Below are 17112 nucleotides of genomic sequence, written 5' to 3' on the forward strand. Positions count from 1 at the left end.
CCGCCCTCTGAGCAAGCCGGACAACGGTCCCACCAACAACAGCATGATCTCCAAGCTGGTGAGTGCGCGGCGGCAGCAGCGCGGCGGACCCCGAGCAGTGCGAGATCCAGCCCGCCCCCAGTCCACGCAGTCCACGCCGCAGGCCGCTCTGGATTTACTGCAAGAAGTGCCTCCAGTGTCGTGTGCGACTCGCGTGGCCAACCAGTGCGTCAGTGTGGCGTCGCGGAGTGGTTGGCGTGGCGGCGGCCGTCGGTCGGCCTGGACGCAGAGGCCGCCATGCAGTACAGCGGCCGCCCGAGGTTTCAGTTTGAATTTGCCGCCGATAGGAGGGCCTTCCCTCCGGACTCCCGACCAGATGGGTGCAAAGGCCACCATGCACTTCAGTGACTACAAAGGCGTGAAAACTTGACATCATTCTGCGATTTTTCGAGTTTTATTTTTGTTACGGCTGGAAAAAAGTTGCGCATACCAGCATAACTTTAGTTCAAAATTCAGTTTTAAATTTCCTGTGTATGCAGAAATTTTTTTGTGAGTTGACGTTTACAATATTAGGGGCCCAAAATGTCAATGAATGTCAAGTTTGCGTGCCTCGGCGACCTCCAGAGGTTTCGGTTTGAATTCCCCGCCGAACGGAGGACCTCCCCTCCGCGCCCCGGCCGGCCCCGCCCCGGCTGTACGGCTAGACAAAGGCCGCCCTGAAAGTGTACCGGCGGTCACGGCTTGGCGCGCAGGCCGCCTCGCGGGCGCGGCGCACGAGGCGCACGCACTCAGAGGGGGAGACGGAGACGCGGCGCGGACATTGCGGGTTGGCGCGCAACGCGGCGCAACGCGGCGCAACGGGCGGATGGCTTCGGCCGCCTTTGCCTCACACGCCGGTGATGAAAATGACTCTGTTGCAGGTAATCCTGGCCGCGGCGGTGGCGGTCGTGGCGTCCCAGGCCGCGCAGTACCCGGCCGGCGTGTCGCCGCACTTGTGCCCCAACTACCCGCACTGCGACAACGCGCTGCTGGCGCTGCACAGCCAGGGCGCCGCCAACGCCCCCGTGCACCAGCCCATCTACGCGCCGCCGGCCTACCAGCCCAGCTACCCCAGCGTGCCCAGCTACGTGCCCAACCACCTGCCCGCCGCCGCCCCCGCCGCCGCGCAGTACCCGGCCGGCGTGTCGCCGCAGCAGTGCCCCAACTACCCCTACTGCTCCGGCCACATCGGCGGCCCCGGCCCCGTGGCCGCGCCCCCGCTGCCCGGCTTCGCGTCCCGGCAGTACCCCGACGGCGTCAACCCCCACACCTGCCCCAACTACCCCTACTGCTATTAGGACGGCGTCGGTGAAGAATGGCTCAGTTGGAGGGCCTGATGGGCGAGCATGGGGGCCCGGCGGGCTTTCCTGGGGGCCTGCTGGGCTTTCGCCAAGTCCGAGGGGCTTTCGTGAGGGCCGAGCAGGCTGACATGAGGGCCGGGCGGGCCTGCAGGAGGGCCTAGGTGCGCTGCGTGCGGGTGGCCCTTCCTAACGTCCTAGAACCAAGGTTGCATCCAGGACGCTAGCCCTTCCCCGCCGCACGCCCGGCGACCCCTAGTCCGAGCAGATTGTGATAAAGACTTGTTGTTGCTGTTGTTGTTGTTCGGTGACAGCGACGCGCAGCTCGCGAGGCGAGGGCGTGCTCGACTGGCAGAGGCAGAGAGTGCTGATTGCTTCCCTTAACCTTGTCTGGTCTCGGCGTGGCCGCGCCCAGCCACGCCCAGCCACGCCCATCGGCGTCGCGCGCTTCAAAGCTCAAAGACTCTCTACAAAACGAGGCACTGTGATAAGCAATTTGTTTTGTACTATAGCCGATGAATGCAAATAAAGTTTGCACTGAAATGGAAAGTCGTCTTCTCTGCGACACCCCTCCTTCTCGATACCCGAGCTACCCGAGTGGCACGGCCACAGAGCCCGAGCCACCCGAAGACAGCAGCTACCACATTTTTATTTGCCAATACATTCTACTGTATTTCCACGTAATTAGATTTTATTCGGAAATGGTACGTTTTCCCTTCAACGTTTTTTCTTTGAAGAGCGTTTAGAAATGTTGAGGCATTCCGAGGCACGCGCCGTCGTAGGCACGCGGCCAAGATAGGGCTTGGGTCGCACGTTGGGACTCCAGCGCGACCGCGCCTCGGTGCGTAATGACCAACTGCACAACGTGGCTCCATTACGAACCGTTCCTCAATAGAAAATAACCCACAACAACTTTTTAATTTTATTTTTTGTGTGTATTTTTTCGTATTATTTTTCTACTGTATTGAACGGAAAGGAGTACCGGTTATTATCGGGACATTATCTGAGTGGCGGAGGCTGCGCTAGGCTCGCTAGGCTGCGCTCCGTTGCCGTCCCGGTCACCGTTCTCTTGCGGACTTCCCCCTTGCTCTCCGACGAGACGAGGGCGCGGAGCGCGGAGCAGGAAGTTTCGGTGGCAGCCTTGGAAACGTCGTTGATAGGCTACTCCTACTTTACGTCGCCCCGCGGTCAGCGCAACCGTTTTCAAAAATAAACAAATATTTACATTATACACTCTTTGCTTTGAATTTGCATTGATAAAGAGTTAATGCTCCAACGGGACATTAGCAAAAGCCCCATTCCAATGCCAAAGCGTTGGCACTGTGACTGTGACCATGGCCGACCATCATCGGCGATCGAGAGGCGTTTTGCGTCAGAAATCTGTTACGCTTACACATCACGCAGCACGACGCAGCGGCGCTACGCGCAAACGCACACTCGCACGCACACGCACCCGACATCGGCGTGGCCGATTACGAACAGTGCACCCGTCACTCCGTCCCTCTCGCACTCATCGGGCTCTGCGCTGCACGCTCCGTGCTCTCGCTCTGCTGCCCTGCTCTGCTGCCGGTCTGTCGACTGATTCCGAGGGCCGCCTTCTTCGCTCTGTCTCTCTCGCACTCGTGGGGCGTCCCCTATAGGTGCGAGAGAGACAGAGCGACGAAGGCGGCCCTTTGGAATCAGTCGACTGGCGCCTGCGAAGCGAAGGCTGGGCCGCCCCGCAAAGCACTCGTGCTCGGCGGGCCGGCCTACCCTGGACTCGGCGGGCGCTCGCCCTCCACGCTGCTTCCACAATAAGCCCGGCAATCGCAGTGCTTGCTCGGCGTTTTTTTCTGGTTTTGGACTTTCGATGCCATCCCACTGTCAGGCTCTGCCGGTGGCCACTGCTGTTATTGCACGAGGAATTGCAGGCTAATTGATGAGCGGGTACCCTGCTTTTACCTCGGTATGAAAAATTGCAGATGACGTACACTATGCACACGCAAGGCGCTGTGGTGCAAATAGTGGCACAGTGTAGATACCACGCATATCTCCCCCCCCCACCTCCCCTCCCCCTTGTGTTGCCACTCGTGGGTGCCGAAATTATTGTGACAAATTACAGCTTTTAAAATGTCGGAGAATACTGCTGGTGGCAGTTCTGCCACTGAAGAAAATGGAGACTCCGAAATTTACCCGGGATTTAAAAACATCAAAGAGTTTACCCAGGTAAAAGTTAGATTTGGTAGTGTTGTTGTAAGAGACCACACTTTTTTCATAGGTTAAGCCAGCCTAGATTTGTTTGTTTTTATTTCATGTTCACTCTTTTGCCCTGGAAGCGATGCATTTCTTGCTTGACTTTATCTTTCAGAGTGGGTTGCGGCTGTTGATGGAGAACATTCGGGACTCCAATGGATTGCCTATTGGCCAGAGGTGGGACTACTATACCAGCTTTCCGTCCTTCAAGAAAGTTATGAATGCTGAAGGGAAAAGAATCCTCCATCTGTAAGTTTATGTTTTCTTTAGATTTGATTTTGGTGTAAAATTTTATTTGACGGTATCCTTCCTTTCCAATCTAGAATCAACCTGATTTTACGCCATCAAGGAGTTCAGGGCAATGTCCTTCGCAGGGATGATGACGAAAAATTTGAGCTGCTTGTTGATGCTAATGACCGTATTTTTGAAAGAGTTGGAAATACTCTTGACGAAATTATGGGCATCAGGAAAAATCCAGAGCCTGTACTGGTGGAAGCCACTGGAAAAACAAGAGCTGTCAGTGGGAGCTGGAACAAGGGAGCTTCTAGTAAAACAAATCTTGACTCAGCTGCTCAGTTTGAACCACAGTCAGTTCGCTTGCTCACTGCCAAGAATATTGAAAGACCACAAGCCAAGTTCCGTGATAAAATTGACAACAGCAACTCAGCCTGGGAACCCCGAATCAAGGAAAAACCGAATGCCATCAAGCCATTAGCCATCCTTCTTGGATGTACTGAAGATGGGGAATGGTAAAACTAATATTAAATGCACCTTTCTTTGCTTTTCTCTCATAGAACAAATGTGTTACTTTAATGTGTTTGTTGTGTACAGCTTCAGTCACCCGTACGAGTTTGAATTGGACCGTTTTACACCACCAGAGGAACAGTTACAGGCGTCGGACCCCATTGAACCTAAAGCTGTGGATGAAGTGCCTCTCATTATGGTTGAAAGACAAGAGCAGATAGCACCCCTTCTGGAAGACTTATTGAAATGCAAGACAATTGCTGTTGATCTAGAGGTACATAGTTCTCCTGTAACCTTGTGTTCTGGTGGATTTCAACTTTATATCAGGAAACTAATCCTTCATTTTATTTTGTTTCCAGCATCATTCATATCGATCTTTTCAAGGGTTTACATGCCTACTCCAAATATCTACAGGTGAAAAGGATTATTTAATTGATACTATTTCTCTTCGATCAGACCTTCATGTTCTCAATGAAGCTTTTACTAATCCGAAAATCCTGAAGGTATGCGTGAGGGAGATTTTATTTCCTTATGGGCACTCTTTCAGATACAGCTATGTAATGACCTGTTCCTCCTTTGCAATTTCAGGTTTTCCATGGAGCTGATAGTGATATCCCCTGGCTTCAGAGAGACTTGTGCCTATATGTAGTGAATATGTTTGACACCTACCAAGCAGCCAAAGTTTTGAACTTTGCGGGCCTATCTTTATCTTTTCTACTGAAACATTACTGTAATGTTAATGCTGATAAGCACTTCCAGATGGCCGATTGGCGCATTAGGTAAGAACTAGCTAACTTTTAGACTTATAATTTATGTATGTTAATGCTTTGATCAAATTTTGTCTTATTCTAACTGTCTGCCCTTCATTGTGCAGGCCACTACCTGATGAGTTGAAACACTATGCAAGATCGGATACTCATTACCTGATATACATTTATGAAAGAATGAGAAATGCTTTATTGGAAGCAGCTAATGGACAAACAAATTTGTTGCAAGCAGTGTATCAACGAAGCACAGAAACTTGCAAGCGTCGCTATAACAAATTAATTTTGACAGATGACTCCCATATGACGCTTTACCGTAAGAGTAAAAAAATGTTTACTAATCAACAAATGTATGGTCTTCAGCACTTATATCAATGGAGAGACAGAATTGCTCGGGAAGAAGATGAAAGTCTCGGGTAGGCAGTTCTCTTTGATCTTTAAAATTGTGTCGTAGCATGTCACATGTTCCTCATGATATTTCATCTGTTTTGTGTAGGTATGTTTTGCCGAACCATATGTTACTTCATATCTCAGAGTTGCTTCCGAGAGAAATTCAAGGTATTCTATCATGTTGCAATCCTATTCCACCACTAGTTCGGCAACACCTCATTGAAATGCACCAGATCATTTTACGCGCAAGAGAACAGCCACTTGTCAAGGTAAGCTGTGTTCTAAAATTTTGATTTACCAACACTAATTTTTGAATTATTCATCCATAAATTGACATCCTGGTGCCATTTCATGTGTCTTTTATAGCCTGTTGTTGAAGAGGAGTTACGTCAAAGACCTGTGGCCGAAGCCTGGGCTAAACTCAACCTTGAGAGCCCATTGTGTTGTCCCCATGATATGTCATTCCAGCTTGACTTCCGAGATGATTTGCCTACGCTTCTTGAACCATGTTTGTTGAAATTTATGTTTTCTTCTTTATCAACTAATTCCTAATTCACTTTGGTGTGTAATGTGGCATTTATTTCTTTTTACAGTGAAAAATGGTGATGTGGATAAGAACCTAAGTCAAAGTTTAAATATGAGAGCATCCCTCCCATTGTACTCTAACAACTCTTTTGTTAATGTGACTCAAACTCATCTAGTTAAAGAACGACCCAAGATTGACTTTGGATTTTCATCCTCAACCAATGATGTGCGTAACATTATCTTTCATTTATAGTTTTCTATCTTAATTTTTTTCACATGTCACATTTCTGAAATTTGGTTTATCATTAACATTTCAGGGCACTGGTGGATCACAAAACCAGTCAAAGGCTAAAGATTTGCTCGAGAAAGTGAGTTTCTTGAGTCCATTTGAGTGTTACAAGAAAGTACGCCCATATCTAGATCACTTAGAACAAGAAAAGCTTCGGAAGCATCAAGAAGAAGAAGAATCACGCAAGATGGCTGCTGCCCAGCAAGCTCAATCTACTAGCACTGATCTCTCCATTGAAGAACGAATATCAAGGGTATTTATGTTTGTCAAGTTGCATTTCCATAGGCCTTTCTTAATTTCATGTGGCACATCTAATATGAACAATTTTTTCTTTTCTTAGATGCAAGAAGATATAAGAAAGATGACAAATGAAAATACCAATTCACCTAAACCAGAGGACTTGCCACTATATCAGGTAACCATTTTTCTTGTCCCAAGTTATACGTATAGCTTTTTTTTTACCCAAATTAAAATGCAAGGGATTTGTTCTGCTCAGGCTAAAGGTTCAAAGAGGAAAACATCCCAGCTTAAAGGAAAGTCATTTGAGGAAGGAGATCTACAACCTCAACCAAAGTTAATGAAAGTTGATGATAAGCCCTTCAAGGGCCAGAAAAAGGGTCAAAATAATAAAGGTGGAAACCAATCAAGTAAGACTCCAAATAAAAGTGGATCATCGAAATTTGAACCGTTTGACTACAAGCAAGCAAATTATAGCAAATTCCAAAGTGGAAATAAGAAAAACAAAAGCCAGGAAGTTCAGCTGAACTTTTCAGGAGTAGGTGTCTTTGGGATCTAATTTTATGCTCATATCTATGCATTTGTGTCTGAATTACCAACTGTTTCTCTCTTTTCAGAAAAAAAGGGGTAAAAATGCAAGAACTTCAACCTCAAAAGTGTTAAAAAGTTTAGATGGAGATGCAGGTGGTTCCAGTGGAAAAGGCAGAGGCCGTCGATAGTGCAATTATTTTGTCAAACAATTTTAGCATAAAATCTATGTTTGATGTTTAGTCATTGTTTAATTATATATTTTTTGTAAAAAGATAACAAAATACAAATTTGAAATAAAATTGGTAAATTTTAAACAAGCAAGTACATTGAAAGCACCAACAAAGTTCAGATAAATATTTCATTATTATAAATAACTATATCACTATGTTTACCAGCATAGATCTATGTGAAGTACTTTATAAGTTAAATAAATAAGTTAATATATCAATAATCTCATGTTTTCAAAAAATTTGGTAGGACGAAGTAAGCTCTTTGGATTAGAAGTCTTTTGCTTGAAGTACCTTATTCTAGAATCTACTAGATTGTCCTTCGCCCCGCGAATCAGAATGAGATGCTAAAGTGTCACCTATCTTTTCTATAATATTAACGCTGGGGTTGACAGCAGTCTGAGGTTGCATTTGAACACCGAGATCTGCCAACCGTTGTCGTATGGCAGAGCTCAAATGGCTGGCATAGGATTCTTCAAGTGACAAGGTTGAACCCACAGAATTGAATCTCACTCTTGGGAATTCAACACTAGAAGTTACATTCTCATCTAATACCACCAATTGGGACAGGACTTGCGCTGCAATACTCGCATCACTTCCGCCTGAGAAACATCAATAAATACCATATAAACATCCCAACCTTTTAAAAATTACCCCAAATTGTGCACAGGAATGTACCAACCTAATATTAACCGTCGACCGCAGATAAGGCCCCTCTCCACAGCAATAATTGGTGTAGCAAGAGAAATGGGCCGTTTGCCACCAGCCAATGCGTTGTTAGCCACACTACTGCCCCACACAGTTGCTCTGGGTCCTGGGTCATATCGTTTGGGTCTCTGCAATGGGGCTGTTTCCAGCGATGAAGGACTCGCTGAAACTTGTTGCCTCTGCTCAGGAGCTGGTTGAGAATCATATGTCACAGACGCAGAAGGATTTGGATGGTCTTCTGAAAAACCAACTGGGGGACTGACAATGCTGGGTCTATTCAAAGGACTAGCATTGACAGGTTTATCGGAATCTGTTGAATCAAAGCTTGCCAGCGCATTATTTAGGACAAAACCTGCTCCAGTCAAGATTTGAGATCCAAACAGGGAGTTGTGCCCACTGAAAGAAAAGAAAATAACACAAGAGTGAGAAGGATTTAAAAAATTCAAGGTTGAAATTAACAATATAGGATCAAAAACTGCACCTCACAACTGAAACATAGAGGTCATTGAGATCAACAGCAGCAACATGCGAAGAGACAGTTTCTGGCATAGGGGTAAATGTTGTTGGACCAGAGGGTGCGGCAGAACTGAAATCTGGGTCACCTGCACAGAAAAATGCCACTTTTAAAAATTGTGGATCACTTGCATTTGTTGAAAAGGTACAATCATAAATTCACCTGACTCCAAAAAGAAATCTGGATAATTCTGCTGAATTGCTTGAGCTTGTTTTAACAACAAAAGTGGAGTAGATCCTTCAGCAACAAATCCGGTCAAATTAAGAGTGTATATGCTTTTTAGCGCTGCAAGTAATAATGGTCCACCTGAAGGTGCTCCAGGAACAATGACATCAAAGCCATAGAAGCTCTCGTGGAGTGATTCTCGCTGCACTGGGCCATAAATTGAAAGATCATTGGCTGTTAAAGAGCTTCCTTGTGTTACAGCTAGGATTTCTTTGGCAATGCTTCCATTGTAGAATACTGCAAATTGGAAACAATTCAATCAAACAATAAAAATGGTCAGAATATTAAAAAACAAAAAAACTAGATATTGCTTAAATATTTACAATTTTAGAAAGCTGATGACTGAAAAATTATGTTAACCATGTGTTCATAGGTTCCCAAGGTTAGGACATAAATAAAATTGAAGAACACAAATTTTTAAACATAGAAATTGCTTAAATATTTACACTTTTAGAGAGGTGATGGTTGAAAAATTATGCTATCCCAAGTTCCCAAGGTTAGGAGGAAAGTAAAATTGAAGAACAGAACTGCAGTCTATGCACAAGCATTTGGGTGTAGTGAAGGCTAACTACAGTGCCTTCCAAAGATCAGAGGTCATATGGTATTCTACATATTTTACAAATATTTTTCAAATGAACAGCCTTCAATTCACAGATATGTGCTCCCAACATACCCGCATGCGAGTGTTAGAGTCCTAAGAAGCGGAGTCCCATTTTCACAGGAAACAAGTTGTTTCAGTAACTTCCACCATTTTTGACTTCAGTGACTGTGACTATACCGACCATCTGGTCCTTTATTTCCAATAAGGTCAAGGGTCTCTGCCAGTGCTGGTAGTTTCAGCAACTGTCCAGCTTCAAGAGAATCAACCAAATCGTGAAGCATCGCATTGAAACCAGAGCGAGGTAATAAATGACTTTGGGCTGCCACTAAACTCTTTGGAACCAAAAATCCAGATCTGAAACGACAAAATAGGTACATACGTATGTATGTTATGCTGTAATCATCAATCACTTGTTTTTAAAAATAAATCAACACTGTAAAGTCTGACACTTACCTAGCAATATCAGCAGCAGGTTTGACAACATCCAGCCAAGGAAGATTTCCATGGGCCTTGTGAACAGAAAACAACCCACTCACAAGGCCAGGGACACCTACACTGTTGGCTCCAACAGTTTCATGAATTGGCCCAGATAAGGACCGAGGAGCGACCTCTCTGAAGTCCAGGGATTCCAGCACAGCACTTCGGCGATGATCATACACCAGCATAAAACCACCACTGAAACCATTAAAAGAACGCTGTCATGATGTTACCGACAGCGAGCCCAGAAACACAAGCAGATAGGTAACATACCCTCCCAGACCAGTTATGTGAGGGTTTACGACACCCATGCATAGAGTACTGGCTACTGCTGCATCAACAGCATTTCCATTCTTCTTTAACATATCAGTACCAATTTTGGAACAATTCTCACTATCAGTCGCAACACTTCCATGAGGAACAACCTGAGGGAAACATGATAATCGTTTACCAACTCAAAGCAACAGGTGTTTTTGGAAGAACAAGGTCTTTAACCAGTTCGGTTGGAAGTATGAACTTACTTGAAAATCTCCATGGTAGATCTGAGCAACAAGAGCAACAGTCACAGCTGCTGACAGGATAAAGAATGTAATAATAATGACTTTCAAACCATCTCCAGCATCGTCATCAGCGAATCCTAAGCAATTCTGACAGCAACGCGCAAAGAAATTTGATGATGCTGTTTTTCCCTTCAATGGAATGGATTCGGTCCTTTCTGGGTTGATGTAAGGGCCAGGTATTGTAGAGGAGACTGTGAAGGGAAGTTCAGAGATGAGTTAATATTGAAATATCACAAATGAAAACAACAGAGAAATGACAACAATCATTAACTACCTGAATCAGTCACCGCTGTGGAGTCTCTTAAACCCTCCATTAGCAGGATTGTACTAGCCTTCACAGTTTATTGTGCGTTTAGAGTTCAGAGAACTGGAAAGAGAAAAAGAGCGGCGGCAAAGGAGTCACGAAATCATTTTCCGACTTGACATTTTCTTGACAACTTTCCACTTCCACCTCGCCAACTCTGTACCTCTGAGTTTCTCATAATGTCAGTGCTAGTCTGTATGAAAAACTTCTTGTGCTGTAGCAGCACTGTCTGTCGTCTGTTAACCACGCAACGAGCCGAAACACTTTTCCCAAAATTTTAGAGAAATATTGGGCTGAATAAGTATTCTCTAAGCAACATTGTATTGTTTGGTTGCGGTAGAAGAAACTATCAGAAAATGTCTTTGTTGATAAAAGCTGCGTTTTCTAATGGTAATGTCTGTAGTCAAACTTTTCGTAGATAACAAAGATCAGTGTTTGTTATTTAATTTAGGTTATTTCATGAATCCATGCATGTTTCATCGCCAATACAGTTCTTATTGTCACTGTCACTGTTGTCTTTCGTTATCGTTAAGCATAGCTTTTCGAAATTAGTAGCCATAACAATCAATTTGAATATTGTTCGTAGGCCGGGCTCTGCTGCAGCAGCCTCTGGTACAAAGACTACCACAAATTGTGTATGAACAGAAGAGAACAGCTTACTTTACAATGGGAAGGCAGAGAATGGGCAAGAGGAAGGGTCGAAAGCCCAGGATTGTTGAAGAAAAAGTTATCGTGAAACCTGCTTCTCTGTATGAGGAGGAGATTGGTGCTGCAGTGTTCGAGGCTCGAGCGAAGGATGAAGTAAGATGATGCTGTTTTTGATAATTTGCATTCTATTACTATGATGGCATTAATGTTATTTTAATGTTACAGCCACAGGATATGGAGAACCCATTTACTGTGAGTAAGCGCAAGTGCATTTTATGCCAACATGGTATTACTCCTGACTACAAAAACGTGAAGCTTTTGTCTCAATTCATATCGTCTCAAACTGGAAGAGTATATGGGCGCCATATTACTGGTCTCTGTAAAGATCAACAAGTACGCTTAGAAGGTGAAATATTTAAGAGCCGTGCAGCAGGTAGGTCAGCCCAACTTTGTGTTTTTACGTTCACCTCAATTGTATGTCATGTATTACAACTTTTTCGTTCTGTTGTCTTTTTCTTAGGATTAATGGCATATTATTATAAACATCCAGAGTTCTTCAAGGATCCAAAGCTATGTGATCCAACTAGACCCAAGAGACCACACCCTTACTAGTTAGAAACAGTTATATTGGATTTGACAATTTGTTAGAACTGTAATTACATGGAATTTGAGACTACAGTACATAATTTGTTACCCTAAAATTCATGTATTCAAAAATAAATAATCAACATTTCCTAGACATAATTCATTTTATAAAAAAATGAACATTTTATTTGATTATTTAGTTCCATTTTCAAATTCTTGAGTATCATTATTAAACTGAACTAATTCACAGGGAATACCAAGCTCCAGTAATAACTTTTCCATGTCTGCGTCATGCCCTTTAGCATTGACCGCATCCAGCAAGTCCTGCAATGCCTCTTGACAGCCACAAAGCCACTGTTGGATTTCTTTGGACAGCTTCTCTGGATTGTGCTGGAAAGAGGAACATAGCCAGAAGTAAAATACGCTTATTATTTCTCTGATGTGATGTGGTAGTATTATAGAAGCAATGTTACCTTTTTACAAATGATTTCAGCTTGGCGTAGTTCTTTCAATCGTTTCTCCTTGGCAGCTATCCTTCTTCTTAGAGATTGTAAGTCATCTAGTGTTGGTGAAGTAGTAGTTGAACAAATTTTAAGTTTCTTCGTAGCATTGGCATCAGAGATTTCGTTTGGGGAAAAAGTTCGCTTTGATGTCATATCAGGATTCTCTTTCTTGGATTCCCCGGCTTCAGCAGGAGACATGTCTATGTTGCTCAGACATCTTAGGGGAGGCAAACTTCTTCTTACCATAGGTTTTATTTTGAGGGAACTGCAATGAGACTTTGGTGTCGCATCGTTATCATGAGACGTACAGGCAGATGTCAGAATGGGTTCCGACTTTGATGCACTTGGAATCCTCCTCAAACCAACTGCCCGACAGGGTGTTTTGGTTGTAGTCTGCTGGTTCATTATGAAGGTGAATCCTCACACTTCACGACATGAAATGTTACAGGCAATGTCCCAGCAGCACATGAAACAAAGGGTTACTATAACCTATGATTGCATGACGGTGGGCATTTACGATCTCCTGATAAAAAAGAATCGAATATCATTTTAAACTTGAGGCCAATCTGAGGGCAAGATAAAGACACTTCTTTTGAAGAAATCACGCCCCCAAAGCCCTGTCCTGAATAACATAAACTTAAGATCGGCAGTAATGGGGTACTGCCGCAGCTACTTTGTTTTCCATTTTCTCCCACATAAAAGCATGAAAAAAAGTTTAAGAACATCTTAAAACCAGAAAATTGAGACTCGTATTACCTCACATTTCGACTACAGTAACAGTCACTCAACATGACCTAAGTACCAGTCTCAAACTAGACAATTTAATTTTTCTTCGAACTTCGAACTATTTTAAATCTTCGCGCTATTATAAACGGCAGTAGCCACTAGGGGCGCTAGCGACTTCGTCTTTTCCAAAATAATTCAGACAGTGGTTATTGGTTGAGCACGAGCCGGGATCTGAGCGATTTAATTTTTTAAAACTAAAAAAAGTAATAATTTGCACGGAGGCATGGAGTAAAGAGGCGGAAGGCGGACTGAATACTCCAGCTGGCCGTGGTGGTTGATAAGAGTTGGCCGCCTGTGGCGCTCCTGGCGGCTGTAGTTTGTGATAATGATCATTGTGCAGGTTAGTATTTATTTTTGTTGTGCTGAGATTTGTTTTGGTTTTACTGTGGTCGATTGTTTTGATGTGTGTGGCTACACACTTATCTGTGAAGGGGTGTCTTCATTGGCATTTTATTCGTGTCCGCTAGGATGTCGAGGTCGTGTATTTGGTTGGCTTTGTTATTTGTTTGCTATGCGCACCTGTGCCTATAGGTTAGAAAGGGGAATTCCGCCGGGGGGCGTTGTTTCAGTACTTTCTGATCGGTTCGCTTCGTTCCGAGCCCCTTTTAGAGGCCTCTGAGGTGCCCAACTGCCCCGCGAAGGGGAGTCATTGCGTGTAATCCCTGTTCCGGCGGTGCACTTGTTGCCCCGTCTTTGGCGCGAACCAAAAGCAGAATGCAGTCCTTTGTCCTTCTCGGCTCTCAGTCGCGGAAAACAGCTGATGACCGCTCGCTCCCCAAACATTCGAAGGCAGATGCAAGAAACACGTTGACGTTTCTCCATTTCGTTTCGGGCTTGAAAACAATACCTCACCCAATGGATGCCCGATCCCGAAGATGCTTTCGTGTCATATTTTAGTTTTGAAAGAAAGACCCTCGTGAGATAATTTGGGTATCGCTGGCTCGCTTGCGAGCTGCTGGAATTTGTCGCAGTCATTTTTCCGAGAGCAGGGAACGGTGGAGCCTTATTTTTACGGAAGGAGGTGTGTAAAGTCTCCACAACTGCACCCTCCACCCCACTCCACCCCCATGCATCCGGATGTCCGAGTGCTACCCCACCCCACCCCCCCCGCCCCTGCCCCCCTGGAAGGTCCTCGAATTAAAGGTGCGGCCGAGTTGCGTGGGGAGGGGAGCAATCTCTTGAAGGAATGTGAAAAGGTTTCTCCACCCAAAACTTAGGCGTGTCTCCGCGAATGAGTTCAACGCAGGAGAGGAAATATTAATTTGTTTATTCTCAAATGAGTTGCAGAGATGGATGGTTCGGAGACGGAAGTAATAGATTTGACGCTGGACGAGGACGATGACCTGCTGGATTCAACGCTTCCCTCCCAGTGCGGGGGCGACGCCTTGAAAGGCGAGGACAATGCCAGCATTTACAGCCTGGAGACGCTGCCGACGTCCCTGTCGCGGATGGAGACAGTCCTCGGCGTCCGGGACGCTGCGGGGAAGGGGCTGCCCACCCTGGCCGAGAACGACGAGAACGACGGCGAGCAGGAGGATTCGCGAAACAATGTTCGGCCTGGTTAGTGTCTTCACTTCTATCTCCACACGTTACTTTCGTATCTTTTTTTCTAATCCTTATACCTTCTTTTTTTTAGGAAACGGCGGTCATGACGTTGTTCTCCCTGCCGAGGCGGCGTCCTCCCCCTCTTCGAGGAGGTAAGCCGATCGGGGAGAGCTAGAGAGCCTTAGAGGCGACCACTCGGTGACGTCAGCGCCCTCTCATTGGCTGGTTCGGCCGAGCGAGCGCTTTAATTCGATGGCTCAGCCGAAAGCCTGTCCCCCTGAGTCTCTCTAGGGAGTGGCACGTACGCGCCACGCAATGCCACGTTGGCCACACCTTCACGTCAGGGTGCACAATGTGTTTCACGTTGCAGGTCCCCGAAGCAAATGGAACCCACGGCTGCGGCGGACGTGCCCGATGACGAGCCGTTGTTCCCCTGGATCGACCCGTTCCACGTATGTGAACAAGTGAACAATTTGCGGCACTGTTTTCAACTGTTAGCGAAGTTGATAATGCGGCGTCATGGTAACTTGTGCGGTTTTGTGCAGGTTTCGCGGCCGACTTTCCAATTTGACAAGGGGCAGGTGACGGTCCGGGAGATCCCTGGCGACGGCCACTGCCTGTTTCGGTCCTGCCTCCACCAGCGGCGATCCCCCGACCGCCGCCGGACCCTCCCCTCCGACGCCGAGGTGAACCGGCTGCGCAACGAGGTGGCCGCGTACATGCGCGACCACCGCGCCAAGTACCGGGCCTTCTTCAGCGACCGCATCCTCAACGACAGCATCTCGACGGTGGAGAGCGGCGGCTGGGGCGACTGCGCCTCCTTGTCGGCCATCGCCAACATGTGGCGGTGTCCGATAGAGGTTTACGTGGAGATGGGGGCGGTGATCCAGCACCTCCCCGACGACGAGGATAGCGACGCCGCAGACTCTCGCCCGGACGCGCCCGCGCTGCGCCTGGCGTACCGCTGCGCCGAGGAGGACGGCAACTGGATTCATAATCATTATGACTCCGTCGAGAGTGTCGTACTGGACACCGCCAGCTCCGCGCCGCGGTCGCCGCCCCCCTTCCCCAGCACGGAGGAGACGGGGCAGCCAAGGACGGCGTCGTCGCCGCCCCCCTTCCCCAGCATGGAGGAGACAGAGCAGCCGAGGACGGCGTCGTCGCCGGAACCCTCCATGAGCACGCACAGCACGGCGCCGTCGCCTGGAGGCCGCAGCTCGAGGAAGAGGACCTTGCAACGCGGCACCCCCGCCAACAGCGCCAAGCGGTCTGGCGGGCCGTCGGCCACCTCCACACCGTTCGCCGCGTCCTGCCCCGCACCCTTCGCGGCTGGTGACGGCCTCGGCGTCGACCGGAACTCCTCACAGGACTTGGTGGACCCGGCTTCGCCCGCCCCCGCGCTCACCCCTCCCGGCTCGCCGCACGACCAGTGCGTCTCGGCGTCGCAGGAGACGCTCAAGGCGAAGCAAGGGTCCGTGGCTCCGGAACCGTCAGAAAAGCGTGCGGCCGTGCAGAACAGGCTGCGTCCGTCTTCGTCCGCCAGCGGCAGCGACCGTCTGGAGACGACTGTCCTGCCGCCACTGCTCACGGGGAATGACCCTTCCTTAGCAGCGGAGCCGTCGACGGACCTCACAGACGGCCATCTCGACCTGACCGACTTGCCCCAGCCTGCCCTCAGCGCCACCGAGAAGACCAGCGAGTGGTGAGTCAACTGGCAACTTGGTGTTTGTCTTTGTTCACGTTAGTTCAGGGTGAACTAACTTAAACTCTTTCAGGCTGTCCAAGGTCTGGGACCTGGGCATCGACGTCGACGAGGTGGTTGCCGCCTTTGCGTCGAGTCCAGAAGACGAGGGAGAATACCTGGAAGACGTGTCGGACAAGACGGTATGTGTTTGTGTCGCTCTTGCCGATTCGATTTTCGTAAGTTTGTCTTTCCACTGAACACTGTTTTCGCTTTTCAGCAAGCCGCTTCGCCCGGACACGGCGACGAAGCAAAACTTGTTGCAGATGCGCAATGCTCAATCTCGTCTGTAGTAGTTTGTGATACTGTGATTAGAAGCTACAGCAATTGCGACATCGGTTCGCCCAGGAAAACCAAAAATGCGCCAAATTTAGCCATAAGCACACGTACAATCAGTACCAATGTATCATTATCGAATGGAAAGCTCATTGGAACTTTCCAAGTGTTTTATTGATTTCAGCATGACTTTGTTTTATACTTCATGGTTATATATCATTTTTATCATTATACTTTTGGTACAAATTTTTGTATGAATTTTACTCTACGTACATAGTATTAAATTTTCTATTACGTTGAATTGTATTTTTAAATTATTAATTTGTTATTATGATTGTTGAGTCCAAACATCACCTTAAAATAGTCCTTTATTTTGTTGGTGGA

The 17112-nt window shown here is 46.8% G+C and overlaps 6 protein-coding genes across 11 annotated transcripts; 4 read left to right on the plus strand and 2 right to left on the minus strand.

Annotated features, from left to right (window-relative positions):
* On the plus strand, positions 1 to 1865 carry LOC117653571 (cuticle protein 1). The gene is made up of 2 exons (XM_034399354.1): positions 1 to 58; positions 900 to 1865. Exons 1-2 carry the CDS (start codon positions 44 to 46, stop codon positions 1314 to 1316), a joined length of 432 nt encoding a protein of 143 aa, XP_034255245.1. The 5' UTR covers positions 1 to 43; the 3' UTR covers positions 1317 to 1865.
* Positions 1866 to 3351: 1486 nt separating this feature from the next.
* LOC117653552 (exosome component 10) lies at positions 3352 to 7345 on the plus strand. Its single transcript, XM_034399318.1, has 14 exons — positions 3352 to 3521; positions 3664 to 3797; positions 3872 to 4297; positions 4380 to 4566; positions 4652 to 4795; positions 4881 to 5071; positions 5167 to 5472; positions 5553 to 5715; positions 5813 to 5954; positions 6040 to 6197; positions 6289 to 6513; positions 6601 to 6675; positions 6757 to 7035; positions 7115 to 7345. Exons 1-14 carry the CDS (start codon positions 3426 to 3428, stop codon positions 7214 to 7216), a joined length of 2628 nt encoding a protein of 875 aa, XP_034255209.1. The 5' UTR covers positions 3352 to 3425; the 3' UTR covers positions 7217 to 7345.
* Positions 7257 to 10805, minus strand: LOC117653557 (glutathione hydrolase 7-like). The gene is made up of 9 exons (XM_034399327.1): positions 10615 to 10805; positions 10302 to 10531; positions 10054 to 10205; positions 9757 to 9978; positions 9485 to 9657; positions 8640 to 8939; positions 8445 to 8565; positions 7938 to 8359; positions 7257 to 7857 (listed from the first exon to the last, which is right to left on the minus strand). Exons 1-9 carry the CDS (start codon positions 10652 to 10654, stop codon positions 7556 to 7558), a joined length of 1962 nt encoding a protein of 653 aa, XP_034255218.1. The 5' UTR covers positions 10655 to 10805; the 3' UTR covers positions 7257 to 7555.
* Positions 10806 to 10864: 59 nt separating this feature from the next.
* LOC117653569 (28S ribosomal protein S18c, mitochondrial) lies at positions 10865 to 12031 on the plus strand. Its single transcript, XM_034399352.1, has 4 exons — positions 10865 to 11034; positions 11231 to 11445; positions 11518 to 11725; positions 11813 to 12031. The coding sequence occupies exons 1-4, from the start codon at positions 11001 to 11003 to the stop codon at positions 11902 to 11904; spliced, it is 549 nt and encodes a 182-aa protein (XP_034255243.1). The 5' UTR covers positions 10865 to 11000; the 3' UTR covers positions 11905 to 12031.
* LOC117653568 lies at positions 12023 to 13336 on the minus strand. 5 transcript variants are annotated; one of them, XM_034399350.1, is made up of 3 exons: positions 13137 to 13336; positions 12351 to 12840; positions 12023 to 12267 (listed from the first exon to the last, which is right to left on the minus strand). In XM_034399350.1, the coding sequence occupies exons 2-3, from the start codon at positions 12783 to 12785 to the stop codon at positions 12070 to 12072; spliced, it is 633 nt and encodes a 210-aa protein (XP_034255241.1). In that variant the 5' UTR covers positions 12786 to 12840; positions 13137 to 13336; the 3' UTR covers positions 12023 to 12069. The 5 variants fall into 5 exon arrangements, with proteins under 5 accessions (XP_034255241.1, XP_034255238.1, XP_034255237.1 ...); XM_034399347.1 differs by having other exon boundaries at positions 12351 to 12903; XM_034399346.1 differs by having other exon boundaries at positions 12351 to 12805; positions 13137 to 13292.
* A 16-nt stretch (positions 13337 to 13352) lies between these two features.
* Positions 13353 to 17029, plus strand: LOC117653558 (endochitinase A1-like). 2 transcript variants are annotated; one of them, XM_034399328.1, is made up of 7 exons: positions 13353 to 13506; positions 14448 to 14726; positions 14803 to 14863; positions 15082 to 15163; positions 15257 to 16413; positions 16487 to 16595; positions 16673 to 17029. In XM_034399328.1, exons 2-7 carry the CDS (start codon positions 14456 to 14458, stop codon positions 16904 to 16906), a joined length of 1914 nt encoding a protein of 637 aa, XP_034255219.1. In that variant the 5' UTR covers positions 13353 to 13506; positions 14448 to 14455; the 3' UTR covers positions 16907 to 17029. The 2 variants fall into 2 exon arrangements, with proteins under 2 accessions (XP_034255219.1, XP_034255220.1); XM_034399329.1 differs by having other exon boundaries at positions 13359 to 13506; positions 14454 to 14726.
* Positions 17030 to 17112: the final 83 nt, after the last annotated feature.

This window comes from Thrips palmi, unplaced genomic scaffold (assembly GCF_012932325.1).
Source record: "Thrips palmi isolate BJ-2018 unplaced genomic scaffold, TpBJ-2018v1 HiC_scaffold_8, whole genome shotgun sequence".
NCBI lineage: Eukaryota > Metazoa > Arthropoda > Insecta > Thysanoptera > Thripidae > Thrips > Thrips palmi.

Excerpts from the sequence above, each read along its gene's own strand:
- LOC117653552 (XM_034399318.1), top strand. The coding sequence starts at position 3,426 with ATGTCGGAGAATACTGCTGGTGGCAGTTCTGCCACTGAAGAAAATGGA. Across the intron at positions 6,198-6,288 it reads TTTCATCCTCAACCAATGAT|GGCACTGGTGGATCACAAAA; the intron begins GTGCGTAACATT and ends TTAACATTTCAG. Across the intron at positions 7,036-7,114 it reads TTCAGCTGAACTTTTCAGGA|AAAAAAAGGGGTAAAAATGC; the intron begins GTAGGTGTCTTT and ends CTCTCTTTTCAG.
- LOC117653557 (XM_034399327.1), bottom strand. The coding sequence starts at position 10,654 with ATGGAGGGTTTAAGAGACTCCACAGCGGTGACTGATTCAG. Across the intron at positions 9,658-9,756 it reads CCTGCTGCTGATATTGCTAG|ATCTGGATTTTTGGTTCCAA; the intron begins GTAAGTGTCAGA and ends TTGTCGTTTCAG. Across the intron at positions 8,940-9,484 it reads TGGAAATAAAGGACCAGATG|TATTCTACAATGGAAGCATT; the intron begins GTCGGTATAGTC and ends TCCAATTTGCAG.
- LOC117653569 (XM_034399352.1), top strand. The coding sequence starts at position 11,001 with ATGTCTTTGTTGATAAAAGCTGCGTTTTCTAATG. Across the intron at positions 11,446-11,517 it reads AGGCTCGAGCGAAGGATGAA|CCACAGGATATGGAGAACCC; the intron begins GTAAGATGATGC and ends TTAATGTTACAG. Across the intron at positions 11,726-11,812 it reads ATTTAAGAGCCGTGCAGCAG|GATTAATGGCATATTATTAT; the intron begins GTAGGTCAGCCC and ends TCTTTTTCTTAG.
- LOC117653568 (XM_034399350.1), bottom strand. The coding sequence starts at position 12,785 with ATGAACCAGCAGACTACAACCAAAACACCCTGTCGGGCAGTTGGTTTG. Across the intron at positions 12,268-12,350 it reads CTGAAATCATTTGTAAAAAG|CACAATCCAGAGAAGCTGTC; the intron begins GTAACATTGCTT and ends TCCTCTTTCCAG.
- LOC117653558 (XM_034399328.1), top strand. The coding sequence starts at position 14,456 with ATGGATGGTTCGGAGACGGAAGTAATAGATTTGACGCTGGACGAGGAC. Across the intron at positions 14,864-15,081 it reads TCCTCCCCCTCTTCGAGGAG|GTCCCCGAAGCAAATGGAAC; the intron begins GTAAGCCGATCG and ends TTCACGTTGCAG. Across the intron at positions 16,414-16,486 it reads ACCGAGAAGACCAGCGAGTG|GCTGTCCAAGGTCTGGGACC; the intron begins GTGAGTCAACTG and ends AAACTCTTTCAG.